The sequence below is a fragment of the Hemitrygon akajei genome, chromosome 10, assembly GCF_048418815.1.
Source record: "Hemitrygon akajei chromosome 10, sHemAka1.3, whole genome shotgun sequence".
Classification (NCBI taxonomy): domain Eukaryota; kingdom Metazoa; phylum Chordata; class Chondrichthyes; order Myliobatiformes; family Dasyatidae; genus Hemitrygon; species Hemitrygon akajei.
This window is the reverse complement of record NC_133133.1, coordinates 126617196-126640718: the sequence shown is the minus strand read 5'-3', so window position 1 is coordinate 126640718 and position 23523 is coordinate 126617196. Positions and strand designations below refer to the sequence as shown.

General features: G+C 44.1%; 1 protein-coding gene across 2 annotated transcripts in view; it reads left to right on the top strand.

Moving 5' to 3' along the window:
- The window catches only part of LOC140734658 (protein-methionine sulfoxide oxidase mical3a-like), a 285450-nt gene that overhangs the window by 61041 nt on the left and 200886 nt on the right, over positions 1 to 23523 (top strand). For both annotated transcript variants that reach the window (XM_073058913.1, XM_073058912.1), the window contains exons 2-3: positions 15349 to 15693; positions 22764 to 22971. In XM_073058913.1, coding sequence (XP_072915014.1) covers positions 15430 to 15693; positions 22764 to 22971 — 472 coding nt within the window. In that variant the 5' untranslated portion in view covers positions 15349 to 15429. The remainder of the gene's footprint in view (positions 1 to 15348; positions 15694 to 22763; positions 22972 to 23523) is intronic.

Sequence of the window (23523 nt, the reverse complement as noted above, 5' to 3'; positions counted from 1 at the left end):
TTAATTGGGGAAGGGCAAATTATGAAGCTATAAGGTTAGAACTTGCAGGTGTAGTTTGGGGTGATGTTTTTGCAGGGAAATGTACTATGGACATTTGGTCGATGTTTAGGGATGTCTTGCAGGATGTTAGGGATAAATTTGTCCCAGTGAGGAAGATAAAGAATGGTAGGGTGAAGGGAGGTGGAGAATCTAGTCAGATGGAAGAAGGCAGCATACGTGATTTAGGAAGCAAGGATCAGATGAGTCTATTGAGGAATATAGGGTAGCAAGAAAGGAGCTTAAGAAGGGGCTGAAGAGAGCAAGAAGGGGGCATGAGAAGGCCTTGGTGAGTAGGGTAAAGGAAGACAATTATGTGAAGAACAGAAGGATGACGAGTTAAGATAGGACCGATTAGAGATAAAAGTGGGAAGATGTGCCTGGAGGCTGTGGAAGTGAGCGAGGTCCTCAATGAATACTTCTCTTCAGTATTCACCAATGAGAGGGAACTTGATGATGGTGAGGACAATATGAGTGAGGTTGATGTTCTGGAGCATGTTGATATTAAGGGAGAAGAGGCGTTGGAGTTGTTAAAGTACATTAGAACGGATAAGTCCCCGGAGCCTGACGGAATATTCCCCAGGCTGCTCCACGAGGCGGGGGAAGAGATTGCTGAGCCTCTGACTAGGATCTTTATGTCCTCGTTGTCCACGGGAATGGTACCAGAGGATTGGAGGGAGGCAAATGTTGTCCCCTTGTTCAAAAAAGGTAGTAGGGATAGTCCGGGTAATTATAGACCAGTGAGCCTTACGATTGTGGTGGGAAAGCTGTTGGAAAAGATTCTTAGAGATAGGATTTATGGGCATTTAGAGAATCATGGTCTGATCAAGGACAGTCAGCATGGCTCTGTGAAGGGCAGATCGTGTCTAACAAGCATGTTAGAGTTCTTTGAGGAGGTGACCAGGCATATAGATGAGGGTAGTGCAGTGGATGTGATCTACATGGATTTTAGTAAGGCATTTGACAAGGTTCCATATGGTAGGCTTATTCAGAAAGTCAGAAGGCACGGGATCCAGGGAAATTTGGCCAGCTGGATTCAGAATTGGCTTGCTTGCAGAAAGCAGAGGGTCGTGGTGGAGGGAGTACATTCAGATTGGAGGGTTGTGACTAGTGGTGTCCTACAAAGATCAGTTCTGGGACCTCTACTTTTCGTGATTTTTATTAACGACCTGGATGTGGGGGTAGAAGGGTGGGTTGGCAAGTTTGCAGACTACACAAAGGTTGGTGCTGTTGTGGATAGTGTAGAGGATTGTCGAAAATTACAGAGAGAGATTGATAGGATGCAGAAGTGGGCTGAGAAATGGCAGATGGAGTTCAACCTGGAGAAGTGTGAGGTGGTACACTTTGGAAGGACAAACTCCAAGGCAGAGTACAAAGAAAATGGCAGGATACTTGGAAGAGTGGAGGAGCAGAGGGATCTGGGGGTACATGATCACAGGTAGGTAAGGTAGTTAAGAAAGCTTATGGGGTGTTAGCTTTCATAAGTCGAGGGATAGAGTTTAAGTCGAGGGATAGAGTTTAAGAGTCATGGGGTAATAATGCAGCTCTATAAAACTCTGGTTAGGCCACACTTGGAGTACTGTGTCACTTGGAGTTCTGGTCACCTCACTATAGGAAGGATGTGGAAGCATTGGAAAGGATACAAAGGAGATTTACCAGGATGCTGCCTGGATTAGAGAGTATGAATTATGATCAGAGATTAAGGGAGCTAGGGCTTTACTCTCTGGAGAGAAGGAGGATGAGAGGAGACATGATAGAGGTATACAAGTTATTAAGTGGAATAGACAGAGTGGACAGCCAGCGCCTCTTCCCCAGGGCACCACTGCTCAATACAAGAGGACATGGCCTTAAGGTAAGGGGAGGGAAGTTCAAGGGGGATATTAGAGGAAGGTTTTTTACTCAGAGAGTGGTTGATACGTGGAATGCACTGCCTGAGTCAGTGGTGGAGGCAGTAACACTAGTGAAACTTAAGAGACTACTGGACAGGTATATGGAGGAATTCAAGCTGGAGGGTTACATGGGAGGCAGGGTTTATTGTTCTTTGTTCTTTTTAAATTTTTAAAAATATATATTCCTTATCGTAATTTATAGTATAGTTTATGTATTTTACTGTACTGCCACAAAACAGCAAATTTCACACCTGTCCGTGATGATAAACCTGACTCTAGGTGAATACAACTCTACAGCAGCTTGATGCCTTTTCCCTGCACGGCAAACAGTTTGATTGGCAGTCTTTTCAATATTCTGAGCACACACTCCCTCCATCACTGGTGCACAGTGGCTGCAAGTTATCCCAGATTCAAAATATGCTGCGGTAACCAACCCAACCCAGGCTACTACAACAGCACTTCCCAAACCGACAGCCTCCGCTTCCAGCAGGACGGAAGGGAGCAGGCCAACAGGAAATTGTCTACATTCCAAAAATTAATCAAAATAAATATATACTAGCTGTTTTGCATTCTGACAGCACTTTTGCTATCTGTAAAGGAAGACACTGGAAGAGAACTGTGACAGGAAATGTAAGTTATAGGTAATGCCTTAGCATCAGCCTCTCTCCCAGATCCTTGTGGACGTCTGTCCCCGACATCCATAACAGGTCTCTGACCTCTGACCCAGCCTCCTGCCTGCCGCCTCTTGAAGTGACACTGAGAAATTTACCACAGACAAAGTTCTCCCCACCATTGAGTAGATTTATGTGGAGCACAGCAACACGAAAACAGCACTCCCACCATTCAGGCTATGCCTTCCTCTTGCTACTGCCACCAGGCAGGGAATGCAGGAGCTTTAAATCCCACACCACCAAGTTCAGGAAAAGTTATTGCTCTGCAACCGTCAGCCTCCTGATCTCTTGTGGATAACTTCATGCACCACTACTCCGAACAGGTTGTATGACCTACAGACTGGTCTTCAAGGACTCATTGCAACTCTTGTTCTCAGTATTATTTTCATTTGCAGTTTGTCTTTTGTATGCTGGTTGTTTGTCAGTCTTGGTCTGTTTATTTATAGTTTTTCATAAAATTCTATTGTATTTATTTTTTTTTCTTTAAATGCCTACAAGGAGTTGAATCTCAAGCTGATATATAGTAATGATGTTATATTTGATAATAAATTTACTTTGAACTTCGATTGCTTGGTAGGTGATGAGGAAAAAAATTTGTGAATTGTGAATGGGGACCAGGGTGGGCAGTGATTAGGATGATTAGTGACATGAAACTCATCTCTCTTGGCCCAAATAATACCTCCTCTGTCTTTTCCTTCCATGCCCACACCCACCTTACTATACTCGCTGGAATTGAGTGGAATTTGGAAGAATGACAGGGTACCTGTTAGAAAGGTGTAACATTATGAAAGGGTTAGATAAGATAGAGGCAGGAAAATTGTTTCCTTTGGTAGGTGAGACTAGAACTAGGAGACATAGCCTCAGGATTCAGGGGAATAGATTTAGGATGGAGATGGCCTCAAGATTTAGAGGAAAAGAAAAGCTTATGAAAGGTTCAAAAGACTTAGGTAATGATAGAGATCTAGAAAATTATAAGTCTAGCAGGAAGGAGCTTAAGAATGAAATTAGGAGTGCCAGAAGGGGCCATGAGAAGACCTTGATGAGCAGGATTAAGGAAAACCCTACAAGTATATGAGAGGATAAGACATGAGAGAAGGGGACCTATCAAGTGTGATAGTGGAAAAGTGTGTATGGAACCGGAGGAGATAGCAGAGGTACTTAATGAATACTTTGCTTCAGTATTCACTACGGAAAAGGACCTTGGCAATTGTAGGGATGACTTACAGTGGACTGAAAAGCTTGAGCATATAGACATTAAGAAAGAGGATGTGCTGGAGCTTTTGGAAAGCATCAAGTTGGATAAGTCACCGGGACTAGAGGAGATATACCCTAGGCTACTGTGGGAGGTGAGGAGCAGATTGCTGAGCCTTTGGCGATGATCTTTGCATCGTCAATAGGGACGGGAGAGGTTCCAGGTAATTGGAGGGTTGCAGATGTTGTTTCCTTACTCAAGAAAGGGAGTAGCGATAGCCCAGGAAATTATAGATCAGTGAGTCTTACTTCAGTGGTTGGTAAGTTGATGGAGAAGATCCTGAGAGGCAGGATTTAAGAACATTTGGAGAGGCATAACATGATTAGGAATAGTCAGCATGACTTTGTCAAAGGCAGGTCATGCTTTACGAACCTGATCAAATTTTTTGAGGATGTGACTAAACACATTGAAGGTAGAGCAGTAGATGTATTTATATAGATTTCAGCAAGGCATTTGATAAGGTACCCCATGCAAGGTTTATTGAGAAAGTAAGGAGGCATGGGATCCAAGGGGACCTTGCTTTGTGGATCCAGAATTGGCTTGCCCACAGAAGGCAAAGAGTGGTTGTAGATGGGTCATATTCTGCATGGAGGTCAGTGACCAGTGGTGTGCCTCAGAGATCTGTACTGGGACCCCTTCTCTGTGATTTTTATAAATGATCTGGATGAGGAAGTGGAGCGATGGGTTAGTACATTTGCTGTGACACAAAGGTTGGTGGTGTCGTGGATAGTGTGTAGGGCTGTCAGAGGTTACAACGGGGCATTGATAGGATGCAAAATTGAGATGAGAAATGACAGATGGAGTTCAACCCAGATAAGTGTGAGGTGGTTCATTTTGGTAGGTCAGATATGATGGCAGTATATAGTATTAATGGTAAGACTCTTGACAGTGTGGAGGATCAGAGGGATCTTAGGGTCCAAGTCCATAGGACACTCAAAGCAGCTGCACAGGTTGACTTTGTGGTTAAGAAGGCGTACGGTGTATTGGCCTTCATCAATCGTGGGATTGAGTTTAAGAGCTGAGAGGTAATGTTACAGCTTTATAGGATCCTGGTCAGACCCCACTTGGAGTACTGTGCTCAGTGCTGGTCACCTCACTACAGGAAGGATGTGGAAACCATAGAAAGGGTGCAGAGGAGATTTACAAGGACGTTGCCTGGATTGGGGAGCATGCCTTAAGAGAATAGGCTGAGTGAACTTGTTCTTTTCTCCTTCGAGCAATGGAGGATGAGAGGTGACCCAATAGAGGTGTACAAGATGATGGAGAGGTATTGATCGTGTGGATAGTCAGAGGCTTTTTCCCAGGGCTGAAATGGCTAACACGAGAGGGCACGGTTTTAAGGTGCTTGGAAGTAGGTACAGAGGTGATGCTAGGGATAAATTGTTTTTTTACAAGCAGAGAGTGGTGAGTGCGTGGAATGGGCTGCCAGCAACGGTGGTGGAGGTGGATACGATGGGGTCTTTTAAGAGACTCCTGGATAGGTACATGGAGCTTAGAAAAATAGAGGGCTATGGGTAACCCCAGATAATTTCTAAAATAAGCACTTGTTCGGCATGACATCATGGACTGTATTGTGCTATAGGTTTTCTATCTTTCTGTGAGGAGACTGCTTTTCCGAGAGAATGGTGAATCTGTGGAATTCTCTGCCAATGAAGCAGTGGAGGCTACCTCAGTAAATATATTTAAGTCGCTTGATTAGATTTTTGCACAGCAGGGGAACTAAGGGTTATGGGGAAAAGGTGAGCAGGTGAAACTGATGGCCTATGCGTGCTCCTAATTCTAATGTTCTTATCTTCTTGGGGCCTCTGCCATTTCCCCGACAGGTTCATTTCAGGAAGGATAGGATGATTAGCTGACCTTGTTGCGGAGTTACGTGTAGGCACCAGCCCTGGTCTGGCCATGATCAGTGACAGTCACAGAGTTCACCAGTAAGGAATAGTTCAATGGATGCAGGGCCGTACACCTGCTGTTGCTTAGGGTTTGTAGCTGGGATGAAGGGCTGGAGTGCTAAAGGGAAGCAGACAAAAGGACAGGATGGAAGCTTGGGTCAATAGAGATCCCAACTAGTGTAGGGAGAAAGTGGAGAAACAACCTTAACAGGAGCAGTTACACATAATTCTGTTATCGCAGGCACAACAATTTATCGAGGCAATTACAAGATGGCATGTACCCAGAGGACATTCATTCCACAGATAATTACACGCTGCCTTTCATCAATTGATGCATTCAAATACTTGCACGCATGCATGCACACTGTAGATTACAGTGCTATCAGACACAGATCTGTCACTGTATAACACTGGCGTATAGTACTAGTGGCGGCAGGTCTGTCACTGTATAATACTAGGGTAAACTGGTCTGTAAACTGTATAACACTGGGGTACGGTACCAGTGGGGATGGATCTGTCATTGTATAACACCGGGGTACGGTACTGGTGGGGATGGATCTGTCACTGTATAACACTGGGGTACGGTACCAGTGGGGATGGATCTGTCATTGTATAACACCGGGGTACGGTACTGGTGGGGATGGGTCTGTCACTGTATAACACCAGGGTACAGTACCAGTGGGGAAGGGTCTGTCACTGTATAACACCAGGGTACAGTACTGGTGGGGAAGGGTCTGTCACTATAACACCAGGGTACAGTACCAGTGGGGAAGGGTCTGTCACTGTATAACACCAGGGTACAGTACTGGTGGGGATGGGTCTGTTACTGTCTAACACTAGGGTACAGTACTGGTGGGGATGGATCTGTCACTGTATAACACTGGGGTACAGTACTGATGGGGATGGGTCTGTCACTGTATAACACCGGGGTACAGTACTGGTGGGGACAGACTGTATAACACCAGGGTACAGTACTGATGGGGATGGGTCTGTATAACACCAGGGTACAGTACTGGTGGGGATGGGTCTGTCACTGTATAACACCAGGGTACAGTACTGGTGGGGATGGATCTGTATAACACCAGGGTACAGTACTGGTGGGGATGGATCTGTATAACACCAGGGTACAGTACTGATGGGGATGGGTCTGTCACTGTATAACACCAGGGTACAGTACTGGTGGGGATGGGTCTGTCACTCTATAACACCAGGGTACAGTACTGGTGGGAACGGACCTGTCACTGAGTAACACTAGTATGGAACTGGTGGTGATGGCACACTGTAGGTAATTCCTTTGGCATGGGCTGAAATTGCTGTGAATTCATTGGATCAAGAGTTAATTGTTAACTCAAATGGGACTTGGTTACCTGATGGAATGAATAACAGTGAGACTGATGACATGAAGATTTTCCAGTAATCGATCACTAACTTGTGAGAGCCCGTGGGAGAGAAAGGGAGACAACAATGGAAATAAGTATGAAGGGAAGGGAAGAGCAGTAGATAGAGATAGATGGAGGGAGGAAGTGGAATTAGTTTATTGCCACATGTGACGCGATAGTGAAAAGCATGTCTTGCATACTGATCATACCGGTCAAACCATTGCACAGCGCGTTGAGGCAGAACAAGGTAAAACAATAACAATGTCAAATAAAGTGTTAACAGCTACAGAGAAAGGGCAGTTCAGGTAAATGATAACGTGCAAGCTGTATTGAGCTAGACTCTATGGTTAAGAGTCAAAATTGTCATACTGGGAAACTACTTGATCGTCTTATAACAGTGAAGAAGAATCTTGAACTTGTTGGTACGTACTTTCAGGTTTTTGTATCTTCTACCCGATAGAAAAGTGGAAAGAGTGAATGTCCTGGGAGGGTGGGTTTTTGATTATGCTGGCTACTTTACTGGTGCATTGAGAAGTGTGGGCTGGTTTCTGTAACGTACTGATCGGTGTCTGCAACTCTCTGCAGTTCCTTGTGCAGAGCAGTTGCCCTACCAAGCTGTTTGCCATCCAAATAGGATACTTTCTATGGTGCTTTGACAATAATTGGTAAGGTTAGATGGGGATGTGACAAATTTATTTTCCTTCCTGAGGTGAGCTTTCCTGTCTGCGACGACTACATGGTTAGACCAGGACAGGCTTTTGGTGATGTGCGCTCCTGGGAATTTGAAGCTCTCAACCTCCACCCGGTTGCCGTAGACAGGAGGATGTTCACTGCGCCTCTTTTTCTGAAGTCGGTGACCAGCTGTTTTGCTTTGCTGGCATTGAGGGAAAGGTTGTTTGTCATGACTCCACGTTACAAGCTCTCTGCCTGCTTTTGCTGTTTGGGATGTGGCCCACCACAGTGGTATCACCTGCCAGTGTGTAGATGGAGTTCGAGTAGAATCTGGCCACGCAGTCCTGAGTGTACAGGCAGTAGAGTCGGGGGCTGAGGATGCAACGTTGTGGAGTACAAGTGTTGAGAGTAATCATGGTGGAACTGTGGCTGCCTTTCCTTACTGATTGCAGTCTGTTGGTCAGGAATTCAAAGATACAGTTGCAGAGGGAGGCACAGAGTTGTGGGTTTGGTGATGGTGTGCTTAGAATTATTTTATTGAATAATATTTATAGTCTGATGTTGGTGCCTTTACTGCCCAGATGCTTCAGAAACGAAGGAGATGGCGTCCACAGACTATTTCTGTGCCTGCCACCTCAGCAAATGGGTTTGGGATGGTTAAGCTGAGCTTTCCAGCACTGAATCTACTGGAACTATTTGTTGAACCTTCAGCCTGTGGTACTGAAGCTGTATGCCCGAGTATGGAGTGGTGGCTGTCTGGCAACGTAAAGCAGTGGCTGCGGCCCTGGTCAGCAGACTGCCTGATGACGACACCGATGGGGATCGGGCAGCTGGGCTTGGTGCCTTGTTGGTGTACTGGCTGCCAGCTTTGAATGATGTTGGTTTTGGGAGCATGCCTGTGTTTATGGATCAGCTGCTTTCAGCTCAAGAAGCTGTGTTTTCATTTGTATTTGATGCAGATTGAGTTCCTGTAGTTTAACCCATTCCACTGTAAGCAGTGGGCTGCACTGTCACTGTCCCCACACCTCCCGTTCTGTACCAGAAGCTTTGTCCATTCTCCCTTCTGGAGCTCCATGTGCCCAGCGATATGGTGGATAGAGCCACTGCCGCCCCGCAGTGCCAGAGACCCAGATTTGATCCTGACCTCGGTTGCTGGCTGTGTGGAGTTCTCCCTTTCTCCAAGCACTCCAATTGTCTCCTGGTTAAATGGCTGGTATAAACTGTCCTTAGTATGAGGGTGAGTGGTAGAACGTGAGGAGAGTTGATGAGATTAGTTGTAAAAGTTGGCAAAGCAATTTATTATCTAAGTATATATGTGTCATCATATACTGCCTCGATTAATTCTCTTGCAGGCATTTACGGTAGAACAGGGAATTACAATAGAATCAATGAAAACCTACGCACACAAAAACTGACAAACGACAAATGTGCAAAAGGAGACAAACCACACAAGTAAATAAATAATACTGAGAATATGAGCTGCAGAGTCCTTGAAATTGTATCCATAGGTTGTGGAATCAGTTTAGAGTGTAGAGAAAGTTGGTGGGGAATTGGATTGCTGTGTGAGGTACTGTAGCTTTGCTCAGTGGGCTGAACTAGACATGGGGGAGAGGGCATTCTACGCCTTGTCTCTACCTAGAGAGTGATCTTTCACAGTCTCCCTGCGATACTTTCCTGCAGGGTGAGAGAGGGTGGACAGTGTACAAGCAGGGGCAGCGGGATGTGTTGTGGTTCAGCTGTGGACATGAATGCAAGACAGCTGGTGGGCTCTCTCTCTGGCACAGCTCTGAACTTGCAGCTGTTCGGCTCCTTCCCACACCGTCTGTGTGCTGGCTGGCCGACAGGGATGTCTTGGCTCCAAACATGTCAGTGATCTGAGGTCTTGGAGAATGACGGGTGATATCATCGAGGTATACAAAATTATGAGGGGTATAGATACAGTAGATGCAAGCAGGCTTTTTGCATTGAGTTTGGGTGGGACTAGATCTAGTGGTCCTGGGTTTAGGGTGAAAGGTGAAATATTTAAGCAGGACTGCTTCACCTAGAAGGTGGTGAGAATGTGGGATGAGCTGCCAGCGGAAGTGGTGGATGTGGGGTCGAAGGCAACATTGAAGAGAAATTTGGATAGATACATGGATGGGAGAGGTATTGAGGGCTTTGGCCCAGGTAAGACTAGGCAACGTAATTTGGCACCCACTAGGTGCTTGCTGTGCTTTTACTGTTCAGGGTAACAGTAGAGGGGTCGGGGGAAGACCATGGTGAAGAGGGCAACGTAATGCAGTGTTCATTGACTGGGACCTAGGGAAAGGTCCCTCCGAAACCTCAGTGAAGCACTGCAGTGAAGTGTCCATTTCATAGGGAGCTCTCAAAACGTGCAGAGTGATGAGCAGATGGTCTTCATGTATGTCAAAAGCTCAGGATGCCGCGGACCTGTAGCATCGCCGAGGGAAAGAGTCGGTGATCTTAAGGTGGAACCGAAAGTTAGAGATTGATGGGATTAAGGTTTTGGAATGCTGACCTGTTAATTAGAGCGGATGCAATTTCATCAACCTGAAAGTTATCTCAGAATCAGGCTTATTGTTGCTGACGTTAGTTATGAAATCTGTTGTTTTGTGGAAATTTGGTGTGCCTACAATGCAGGGATAGCAAATTACTATAAGTTACAATAAAAACAAATAATGCCGAAGTGGAGTAGTGTGGCAGTGTCCATGTGTTCATGGACTGTTCAGAAATCCGATGGCAGAGGGGAAGAAAACATTGAGTTTGGGTCCTCAGTTTGCTGTATGTCCTCCCTGATGGTAGTAACGAGAAAAGGGCATGTCCTCGATGGTGAGGCTCCTTCACGATAGGTGCCACCTTCTTGAGGTACTTCCTCTTGAAGATACCATTGATGGTGGGGAGGCTTGTGCCTGTGCTGGAGCTGGCTGAATTACAATCCTGTGCGCAGACTCTTTCCATCCTGTGCATTGGAGCCTCCATGCCAGCCTGTGATACAGTCAGAATGTTCTCTGTGGTACAGCTGAAGAAATTCTTTGGTGATATATCAAATCTCTTCAAGGTAAATCTCCCCACAGATGCTGCCTGACCTGCAGAGTGTTTATGGCTCTTGCGATTTCTGCCTTGGGTGTGCTTTTGCTGTTACGAAAGTGTGTTGGAAGAGCTGGGGACTGAAGGAGAGGAGGCCGCTCCAGCATATCCCTCCTAAACCCTCCCATCTATGTACCCATCTGAACTTGCGTCAAATGCAGAGGTGTTGGATCAAAAGTGAGATTTCTCTTGTCCTGATGAAGGGTCTCAGCCCAAATCATTGCCCCATCACGGATGCTGCTTGACCTGCTGAGTTCCTCCAGCACGTTGTGTGTGTTGCTGAAATTTCTCTTGCTGGGGAAGAGATCACGATGTCAACTGTAAGGAGGCAAGAGCAGGAGGGGTGTTAGAAGAAGCCATAACCAGCAGCTGGGAGGCACACAGGCAGGGTGAAGGAAGCGGTTTAATGAGGTGTCCGGTGTATATCATCACTCCCTGGTGTAGAGGACATTGCAGAGTGGGTTGTCTCAGACGACAAGTCGCCATGGGTTGGTGCTTGGGGAACAATTTTCAAGCAGGCAGATGACATAAATCCTGGAGTTAGATTCAAGATTCAAGTTTATTTATCATGTGAACATTAAAACACATAGTCAAAAGTGTCATTTGTGATTTGATTATAACATTCAAAGACAAGTGTCTACGAGGAAGGAACTTGCAGAGCTGTGGGGAGATGAGCAAGGGCTGAACAGTCGCGTAGCAGCTAGTGTATTGCTATCTACAGCATCAGCGATTGAGATGCAATTCCCACTGCTGTCTGTAAGATGTTTATACCTTCTCCCTGTAGCTGCGTTGGGTTCCGTCAGATGCTTCTATGTTACAAAGACATTTTCATTAGTAAGTTGTGGGTATGGTGTGTTGGCGCTGGAAGCAGGTGACACTATCTGGCCGCTCCAACACATCTTCGGGCTCTGTTGGTCATTGATGCAAACAATGCATTTCACTGTGTGTTCGGATGTACATCTGACAAATAAAGTTAGTCTTTAACTGGGTAGCTCTTACAAAGGGCTGGTACAGATTTGGAGGGCTGATTGCCTTCCCTTCTTGCTGTACCCATTCTTTGCTTCTGCGTGTCCTATGGTCCTCTATCCAATGGGAAACTTCCTAGTTGTCACATCACAGGTTTTTACCACACAGCTTCAAAAGTCAGCTGTTCACGTGAGATGTTTCTGAAAGTCCTCACAGGTGGATTTGCTGTGATGCTTCATTAACCTTCCCTGTTCCTTCCTCAAATAAAATTCGGAATTAGCCAAAACAGGACTGTGACAACTTAGTTCATTAAATATCTACTGAACTTTTCTCTCTAGTTATTCTTTATAAAGATTCCCCCCTCCACTCACTGAGGTTAAATCAACCAGCGTGGAGTGGCCTGTTATTGTTGCCCTGTTGAACGAGGTTGTTCCATTTTCCATTTCCTGCATTTTGCCAGTCCCAATGAATGGAGGAAGGGTTGGGTAGCCCTTCCACAATCTTCACCCCACCTTCCTCAGTGACCTCTGGTCCCATACAACCCGGGTCACTGGATCACGGCTTGCCTTTCCTGCACCACCTCCTTGTCATTTTCCACCCGCCCATTTTCCCTAGTTGTACAGATAGACTGACTGTGTTCTCGTCTGTGATAATGATCAATCTAAAAGACTAACAGAGGATTCCAGCTTGTCCCTCTGTGTTGGTTACCTTCCAGATCTCTGTTCAATAATCCCTTCCCCTTGCTGTACACCTTCTTACATGCTGCAGGGGGTTTGGGGGTGGGGGGGGAGGTTCTCTCTTCATGTTAACTGCTATTCCAGTTTCTTCTCATCTTCCCTCCCAGTTTAATATCATCAGCCTGATTGAACTATTCACCTCTTCTGTGTTGGTTTTGCTTTGCATCATCGTTCTCAAAGTCTCCCTTATCATCCAGAACACGTGGGTTTTCAGGGCAATTTATTTTTACACATCCCGGCCAGCTGCCAATGGAACAGTTTGTTTATTTGAACAGGGTTTAGTCACTTTGCCATTGGCGACAGATTCTTGCAACTTCAGTACAGCAGACATTAGGCTATTAAGTTCAAGTGCAAGTGTGATTGTCGTTCTACTATACATCCAAATGAAACAGCATTTCTCTGGAGCCAAGGTGCAAAACACAGTACCAACAGACGCACACAGCGCTCTGTACATAGAGTTATGATAGCAGAGAAACATAGTCACCAAAACAAATATATACCATGTGTGTGATATATATATATCGAGTGAGAGCGAGGTTGCCCAAGACTTTTGCACAATACTGTAGTAATTTTATGTATTGCCACAAAAAAAAAACAAATTTCATGATATGTGAGTAACGATAAACCTGATTCCGATTATGGGTCTCCTTTGTGGACTGAGAGTGGGAAGGGGCAGGGAGAGGGGAATCATGGTTGGGAAAAGGGAAAGGGAGAGGGGAGGGAGCGGGAAGCACCAGAGAGACGTTCTGTAATGATCAATAACTAGTTGTTTGGAATCAAATGACCTTGTCTGCTGTCTTGAGGGTGGATATGTTTGCACCTGTGCCACGCCGTGCCCCAGCACATCTCTGACACCTGTGCTCCACCCTCGCCATTCACAGCATCTTTTGCTCCTGCCAGACTTACAAACTCGCTCTCCACTCCACATTGACAAATCTAGTACTGAGCAAAAGTCTCGGGCACCCTAGCTCTATATATGTGCCTCAGACTTTTGCACTGTTGTGCATACTGACTCTCCAAGTAACTGGCTGTGTGTTTCTGCCTGATGGGATTGATAGTTGAAGGGATAACTCCTGCTGTAGATTTAATACCATGAGACCTCCCTTTCTGTTGTGAAGCAAACAGTAAGAGAGGGAACTTTGAGAGTCTGTGTGAAGCTCAGGACTGCTCTGACTCTCCCTCCTGTCACGAGAAAGCATAAACAAATGCACAAGGCTTGATCATTATGCTTGTGGATGATATAAAAGTAGGAGGTGTGGTTGATAGTGAAAACAAGTATCATAGACTTAGAGGGATCTTGACCAAGTGGGGAAGTGGGCTGAGGAGTGACAGATGGATTTCAGTTCTGATAAGGATGAAGTGTTGCATTTTGGAAAGTCAGACCAGAGCAGGACTTCTACTATGAATGATAGGACACGAGGGAATGTAATGATATAGAGGGACCTATGAGTACAGGTTGGTAGTTCACTGAAAGTGGTGTCACGAGATGGTGCTGGAAAAGACATTTTGCATCCTGGCCGTCGTCAGTCTAGGCACTGAGTATAGGACCTAGGGCATTTTGTTGCAGTTACACAAGTTGTTGCTGAGGCCACACTTGAAGTCCTCTGTACAGATTTGGTCACTCTGTTATAGGAAGGCCATGGCTAATCTGCAAAGATTGCAGAAAGGAGTTTATGAGGATGTTGCCAGGACTAAAGGGCCTGTAGTACAGGAAGAGGTTGGTCAGGCTAGGTGTTTATTCCTTGGAATGTTTGGCAATGAGGAGCAATTTTACAGAAGGTCGTGAGGAGCATAGATAAGGCAGATGTTAACACTCTTTTCCTCAGGATAGGGGAATCCAAAACTAGAGAGAATAGATTTATGCTGAGAGAGGGAAGACCTAAAATGGACCTGAAGGGCAACCTTTTCACACACAGCAACACATAAAAAACGCAAGTCAGGCATTGTCTATGGAGGCGAATAAACAGTCAATGTTTTGGTAAACAAAGGGTCTAGGCTCAAAACGTTGACTGTTTGTACCCCTCTATCAATGCTGCCTAACCTGCTAAGTTCCTCCAGCATTTTGTGGCTCTCTCTCTCTCTCTCTCTCTCTCTCTCTCTCCCTCTCCCTCTCCCTCTCCCTCTCCCTCTCCCTCTCCCTCTCCCTCTCCCTCTCCCTCTCCCTCTCCCTCTCCCTCTCCCTCTCCCTCTCCCTCTCCCTCTCCCTCTCCCTCTCCCTCTCCCTCTCCCTCTCCCTCTCCCTCTCCCTCTCTCTCTCTCTCTCTCTCTTTTGCAGTGTCATTTGTGTCATTTGTGTGTATATTTTTCATGCAGAAGGTGGTGGGATGTGGAACAAATAGCCAGAGGAAGTGGTTGAGGCAGGTGTGATAGTACCATTTAGGAAGCACTTGGGTACGTATTTGGAGTGGTGGGGCTGAGAGGGGTATGGACTCAACTAGGACATTGGGAGTAGCTGGGTGAGCACCATGTTTGGCAGGGACTGATTGGGCTGAAGGGTCTGTATGCCGCCTTTGTTGCTCTAGGACTCCGGAGTGAAGCAGGGAGTGGGGTTAGAAGCAGGTAAGCCTGGACCTCCTTGAGGTGAATGTGGAAGTGTCCCAGTGACAAAGTAACTCATGGTGACAGACCACACAGTGTGATGGAGCAGGACTTGCAGTAGCCACAGGAAGAGTCCTCACAGCAGATATTGTCTGTTTTCAATGGGATGAAAGTGATGGTAGTTTCTGGAAGGCTGATGTATAATCCCTATTTCCGTTGTTTTCTCTTGCAGGTTCATGATGCGGGAGACCATCAGCTGAAGAGGAAGAAATAATTTATCCAGCCAACCTCCTGGGAAGAGTTGCCTGCCATCATGGGGGACGGTGGGACTTCGAACATCGAGCAGTCACACATACATTTTGACCGCTTCATCCAGGCAACCACATGCAAGGGCACTTTCAAAGGCTTTCAGGAGCTGTGCGAGATCCTGGGCATCTCCAACCTTGACTTCCCCTACTTCTACACTAAGCTCAAGTCCAAGCTCAATTATTGGAAAGCAAAGGCACTCTTTGCAAAGCTGGACAAGCGAGGCAGTCACAAGGATTACAAGAAAAACACAGCCTGTACCAATATAAAGGTAGAATGACAGCCTCTCTGATCATATCCACATTTAAGCTCTGTCAAACCCCTCCCAGCTTTCCTTCCCTTTGTATCTCGTCTCTACCTGCCAGTGGCCAATTTCTGATGACTCCCCATCACTCTGTACCTTGGGCTCTTGGCCATATGGGGCAGTACAGTGGTATAGTCAGTAGAATCTCTGCCTCGTAGCTCCAGTACTCGCTTCATTCCTGACCTCCAGCACTGTCTGTGTGGGGTTTGCACGTTTTCCACATTAGAAACGTAGAAAACCTACAGCACAATACAGGCCCTTCGGCCCACAAAGTTGTGTCGTACGTGTCCCTACCTTAGAAATTACTAGGCTTACCTATAGCCCTCTATTGTACACTTTCTGGAGGTCCAAGATCCGTATGCTCCATGACCACTGGACTAAGTATGTAAAGGTAGGAGAGGACTATGTTGAAAAATAAATGTGATAGGTTTTCTAAAATTGACTCCTTCTACCATGAGCTACAAACTTATCAATCACCCCATGTATTGTTTACCTGCAGTGCACTTTCTCGGTAACAGTTACAATTTATTCTGCATTGGCTTTTGCTATACCTTTCCTACTGTGTAATAATCTGATCTGTATGAAGAGTATCATAAATAGAAGAGATTCTGCAGATCTGTGCACTACAAAAGGCAGGATCTCCCATTCTGAATTGTGTGTCCATGGCTACCTCTACTGCCACGATGAGGCCCCACTCAGGTTGGAGGAGCAAAACCTGATTATCCGCCTGGTTAGCCTCCAACCTGATGGCATGAGCATCAATTTCTCCCCATTCTTTCCTTCCCTTTTTTTTTCCATTACCCATTTTGGTTACCCTCTCACCCCTTCTCACCTACCTGCCCATCTCCCCTCTTCTTTCACTTGATTCAATGGTCTGATGTCCTCACCTATAAGATTCCCTCTTCCACCTATCATCTCCCACTTCGCTGTTTATTCCCTTTCCACAGATGCTGCCTGAGTTGCTGTTTCTCCAGCATTTTGTGTGCATATAAACAGTATGCAAGACGAACTTCCCACTATATCTCGATGCACGTTACAATAATAAATCAATTCCAGTTCCACATGTTATCAGTAATTAGTGACAAATATTTTGTCTCTGCAGAATGTAATTTTGACTTAGAGTGAGTTCTAGGTAGGAATCCAACAGCAGATCTGGGACTGATACACATTTGAAAAAAACAGATACTGGGGAGTAAGTTAAAGATTAAAATTTAATTGATGTGATCAAGGATGTTTATAGATAGAATGACATGTGGAAGTGAGGTGCAAGTTAAAATCTAAATGATAGCTGTATGCACATACACTGTGTGTGTGTGTGTGTGTGTGTGTGTGTGTTTATATATACACAGCAAACACACGCGCACGTGCGCGCAGGCATGCAAAAGTTTGGGCACCCCGGTCAAAATTTCTGTTACTGTGAATAGTTAAGTGAGTAGAAGATGAACTGATCTGTGAAAGTCATAAAGTTAAAGATGAAACATTCTTTTCAACATTTTAAGCAAGATTAGTGTATTATTTTTGTTTTGTTCAATTTTAGAGTGAGAATAAAAGGAAAGGAGCACCATGGGAAAAGTTGGGCACCCCAAGAGATTTGAGCTCTCAGATAACTTTTACCAATGTCACAGACCTTAATTAGCTTGTTAGGGCTATGACTTGTTCACAGTCATCATTAGGAAAGGCCAGTTGATGCAAATTTCAAAGCTTTATAAATATCCTGACTCCTCAAATCTTGTCCCAACAATAAGCAGCCATGAGCTCCTCTAAGCAGCTGCCTAGCACTCTGAAAATTAAAATAAATGATGCCCACAAAGCAGGAGAAGGCTGTAAGAAGATAGCAAAGTGTTTTCAGGTAGCCGTTTCCTCAGTTCGTAATGTAATTAAGAAGTGGTAGTTAACAAGAACGGTGGAGGTCAAATTGAGGTCTGGAAGACCAAGAAAACTTTCCGAGAGAACTACTCTTAGGATTGCTAGAAAGGCAAATCAGAACCCCCATTTGACTGCAAAAGGCCTTCACGAAGATTTAGCAGACTCTGGAGTGGTGGTGCACTATTCTACTGTGCAGTGACACCTGCACAAGTATGACCTTCATGGAAGAGTCATCAGAAAAAAAACCATCCTCACCACAAAATTCAGCATCAGAAGTTTACAAATGAACATCTAAACAAGCCTGATGCATTTTGGAAACAAGTCCTGAGGACTGATAAAGTTAAGATAGAATTTTTTGGCCGCAATGAGCAAAGGTATGTTTGGAGGAAAAAGGGTGCAGAATTTCATGAAAAGAACACCTCTCCAACTGTTAAGCACATTGGTGGATTGATCATGCTTTGGGCTTGTGTTGCAGCCAGTGGCACGGGGAACATTCCACTGGTAGAGGGAAGAATGAATTTAAATACCAGTAAATTCTGGAAGCAAACATCACACCGTCTGTAAAAAAAAAAAGTTGAAGATGAAAAGAGGATGGCTTCTACAACAGGATAATGATCCTAAACACACCTCAAAATCCACAATGGGCTACCTCAAGCTGAAGGTTTTGCCATGGCCCTCACAGTCCCCCGACCTAAACATCATCGAAAATCTGTGGATAGACCTCAAAAGAGCAGTGCATGCAAGACGAGCGAAGAATCTCACAGAACTAAAAGCTTTTTGCAAGGAAGAATGGACAAAAATCCCCCAAACAAGAATTGAAAGACTCTTAGCTGGCTACAGAAAGCATTTACAAGCTGTGATACTTGCCAAAGAGGGTGTTACTAAGTACTGACCATGTAGGGTGCTCAAACTTTTGTACATAGACACACATGGAATTATATACAGGAAAATGAGTCATAGGGTGTAATAGGGAAGTGGGACTGGAGCAACTAACAAAGTGCTGGGGAAGTTCAGCACCCCAGGAAGAACTCAGCGGGTCAGGCAGCATCTGTGGAAGGAAATGGGCAGTTGATGTTCTAGGTCGACACCTTTCATCTGGACGGGTTTACCTGGGAAAGGAGTGGAAAGTTTGGGTTTAGACAGGCTGGGATATTGCAAAGTGTACGGAAGAGTAAGCACGTGGAGTGCAATAGGATTTGAGGGTGTATACCTGTGGATGCTTGTGTTCCTGCAGTGATACATGTGTGTGAGCAAAGGCTTCTCTTTACTGTACCTCCCCAGACATTCACGGAACATTACAACCCAGTACAGGCCCTTCGGCTCATGATATTGTGCCGACCTTTTAACCGACTCCAAGATCAATCTAACTCTACATAACTCTCCATTTTTCTGTCATCCGAGTGCCTATCTAAGAGTCTCTTAAATACTCTTGATGTTTCTCCCTTACCATCAGGGTGTTCTATGCACTCACCACTCTCTGTGTAAAAGATATTACTGATATCCCCCGATATTTTCCTCCAATCACCTTAAAATTATGCCGTCTTGTATTAACCATTTCTGCCTGGGGGGGCGGGGAAGGCACTGGCTGTCCACTCTATCTGTGCCTCTTATCATCTTGTATACTTCCATCAAGTCACCTCTCATTCTCCTTTGCTCCAAAGGGAAAAGTCCTAGCTCACTCAGTCATTCCTCATAAGACATGCTCTCCAATCCAGGCAGTATCCTGATAAATCTCCTCAGCACCCTCTCTAAAGTTATCATATCCTTCCTATAATGAGGTGACTCAGCCGGCTGTTCTTCAAGTTCATCCCCAAGATCCTGTGGGACACATGGAACAGAGAGCTGTGTTAAACCTGGGCACCTGCAGCCTAGTCTGAAGTGGTGTGACTGAGCCTGAGTTGACCCACTGGGCATGTTCTGTACAGTGACACACTGGTGTCCTTGTGTCACACTGCTTTACTAGGAGTGGTGTTGATGGGTGCAGGGAGCACTGGGTCCTCCCTTGCATCATCCTGTTCCAGCTTCCCAGCCCATAATGCCTGACCCCAGCCTGCCTACCTGCTAAAAGTATGCCAGCTGTTCTGTCCAAGACAGCAGTTGTAAGTATAATCCAGTTTATCGCATAACCAGCTCTCTCCCCCCCCCCCCCCCCCCCCCACCCACCATTGACTCTGTCTGCACTTCCTGCTAGCTTGGGAAGGCAACCAACATAATCAAAGACTCCACCCGCTCTGGGCATTCTCTCTTCTGCCCTTTTGGAAGATGTAGAAGTCTGAAAGTACATACCACCAGGCTTGAGCACAGCTTCTATCCTGCCATTATCAGACTCGTACACTAAAAGATGAACTCTTGATCTCTGAATCTGTCTCATCATGGTTCTTGCACTTTAATTGGACTTAACTTTCTCCGTGCAGAACGTCTATCCCCTTCCAGCTTGTCACTTCATCCCCCTCCCCAACCATGTACCTCCCTCTCTCACCTGGTCTCTCATGTCACCCACCGCTTTGTACTCTTCTCCCTCCTCCCCACCTTCTTATTCTGGCATCTTCCATCTTCCTTTCCAGTCCTGATGAAGGGCCACAGCTGAAATGTCGCCTATTTATTTCTCTCCATAGATGTTGCCTGACATGCTGAGTTACTCTAGCATTTTGTGTGTGTTGCCGTTTCCACCATCTGCTGAACCTCTTGTGTTTATCATAAATTGTACACAGCTTTTACAAGAAGGGAAAGCAATTAGAACAAAATAAAACAGTCTATTTTAGGGGAAGTTAATCAGAGCTGTCATAGTGCTGCTAAACTGCAATGACGATTAAGGTAACAGACGTAAAGTGCTGGAGGAAGTCAAAGACAGGCAGCATTGATGGAGGGGAATAAACAATTGATGTTTTGGGCAGAGATCCTTCAGGAATGGAAAGGAAGGGGGAACAGTTTTTATGGTCTTATTGTCTGCCTACACTGTACTTTCTCTGTAATTACAACACTATATTGTGCATTCAGTTTTCCTTTTGGATAACTTCACTCATCTTAACACTGAACAGATTTCATAACCTCTGGACTCACTTTCAAGGATCCTACAACTATCATGTTCTCAATATTTTTTAATTATTATTATTTAGATTTTTTTCTTTTTGTATTTGTACAATCTGTTGTCTTTTACACGTTGGTTATTTGTCCATTTTTGTGTTTAGATTTTCATTGATTCTATTGTGTTTCTTTCTGTCTACTGTGAATGTCCATAAGAAACTGTCTCTCAGGGAAGTATATGGTGACATATACGTACTTGGACAATAAATTTACTTTAAACTTTTTTTTACTGCCTCAATGTACTCGCGTAAGCATTAACTCTACCTACTATATATATATAAATATATTTCCTAGATTACAATATTTATTCCAAACATTACCAATACAACTGCCCCAGAAGTTTTTTCAAGAGTTGAATAAATATGTGAGGAAGTTTCTTTGGAAAGGTAAGATGTCAAGAATATCATTGGAAAAATTGACATGTAAATTTGACCTAGGAGGGTTACAACTCCCAAATTTTAAGAATTATTATAAAGCAAATCAACTTAGATTTATTGCATCTTTTTTTGATGAATAAAAACCAGCATGGATTAGAATAGAGTTAGATAAGATAGGAAAAAATATACCAGAAGATTTTATATATAAATGGGAATCCAAATGGATACGGGAAAAGAAAGAATCTCTTATATTAAAACATTTGATCGATTTATGGAATAAGGTAAATGTGGATGATGAGATAAGGAAATCTTGATTAGCAAAGAGAACCCTAATTCAAAATAGACTTATTCCTTTTACAATGGATAATCAACTTTTATATAACTGGTTTCAAAAAGGGATCAGATATATAGGTGACTGTTTTGAAGGAAGTATATTGATGTTGTTTGATCAATTAAAGAATAAATATAAAATATCAAATAACACTCTTTTCTGTTATTTTCAAATAAAGACCTATTTAAGAGATAAACTGGGTCAAACAATGTTAATGCCAAAACCTAATGAAATAGAAACTTTAATTCAAAAAGGAAAAATTAAAAAATTTATGTCTTGTATGTATAATTTGATTCAAAAACAGACAATTACACCAGAAATTCATAAGTCAAGACAAAAATGGGAAACTGATTTGAATATTAAAATTGATGGAAAAAATTGGTCGGGACTATGTCTTGATAGTATGACAAACACAATAAATGTTCGACTTAGATTAGTACAATACAATTTTTTACATCAATTATATATTACACCACAAAAAAATAAATAGATTAAACCCAAATTTATCTGACCAATGTTTCCGATGTAATCAAGAAATCGGTACTTTTTTACACTCTACTTGGTCTTGTTTTAAAATTCAGCCTTTTTGGATAAATCTAAGACTTTTACTGGAACAAATTATTGGAATACAACTTCCACATAGCCCAACATTATTCTTATTAAGCGATATTGAAGGGATAATACCGAAACCTAAATTGAATAATTATCAGAAAAAAATTATAAAAATTGCATTGGCAGTGGCCAAAAAAGCTATTGCAGATACTTGGAAATCAGATTCATACTTAACTATGGACCGTTGGAATAATGAAATATATAGCTGCATTCCACTTGAAAAAATTACTTATAATTTAAGAAATGAATATGATATATTTTTGAAAATTTGGCACCCCTAGATAGGATAGGATTAAATATATAGGTCCTTTGAATACAAAATTATTAGTTATTTGGGGAAAAAATAAAGATATATACTAAAGTTATTTTGAATTCCATGGAGCATGTGGGGATCCTCCGATATCCAGGCAATCCTTTCTTTCTTCTTTCTTTCTTTTTTTTTCTTTTTTCTTTTTTTTTAGACAGGTATGTAAGGGGGGAAGGGTTAAGGGGAGGGGGGAGGGCTAATATTAATTTTTCTATTCATTGTATCCAATTCTCTTAAAAATTTAATTTTAAAAAAATGTACTTGCGTAAGGATTGATCTGTCTGAGTGGCATGTAAACAAAAGCTTTTCCCTGCAGCACTTCTGACAATAAACCAATACCAAATCCGGTTAACGTTTCTCCCCGTAACTTCACCGGCCTGTCACAGCTCTCTGTCCCACGCTGCAGGGTCTTGATGAGTACTGATGCCTGTTAATCTGGCTTCTCCACTCCCTCTTGCAGTGTCTGGTGATTGGGGCTGGACCCTGTGGCCTTCGCACAGCCATCGAGCTGATGTTCCTCGGAGCCAAAGTTATCATCGTGGAAAAGCGTGACACCTTTTCTAGGAATAATGTCTTACACCTGTGGCCATACACAATCCAGGACCTGCGCAACTTGGGGGCCAAGAAGATCTACGGGAAGTTCTGTGCCGGGGCCATCGACCACATCAGTGAGCTCCTTTGTTGTGTTACTCTGAACCTGGTGAAACACTGCACACTGAGCTGGCCCCCTCTGACTGGTCTGGGGAGGGAGATTCCCCAGGACCTTTCCGCTGTCTCACCCAGGGGATAACTTTTCATTGAACTGAAGGACTTTGAGTTAGTTAACACTCCAGAAGTTTCATCCCCATCCAGCTTCTGCCCTCCTCTCATAGTCCATTTCTGTTTTAACTGTCCAGACCACCACCTATAGCTTAGCCCTCTGAGTGTCTATGGAAGTGTCTATACATTCCCCACACCTTGTAATATTCCACCTAGTCTCACCCACTCCATTCCCAGAAGAAGAGTCTGAATCCAGAGATCAATTGCCCATTTCCTTCCACAGATGCTGGCTGACCCGCTGATTTCTTCCTGATGTGCTGAGTTTCCCCAGCAGTTTATTAATTGCTCAATCCCACTTTCCCATGACACCCTATTACTCTGTCTCTGGAAGTCAGCCCTGATGTAACTAATTTGACTTCTTTTTCCATCCCTTTTAGTTCAAATACAACTTACTGGGTAAA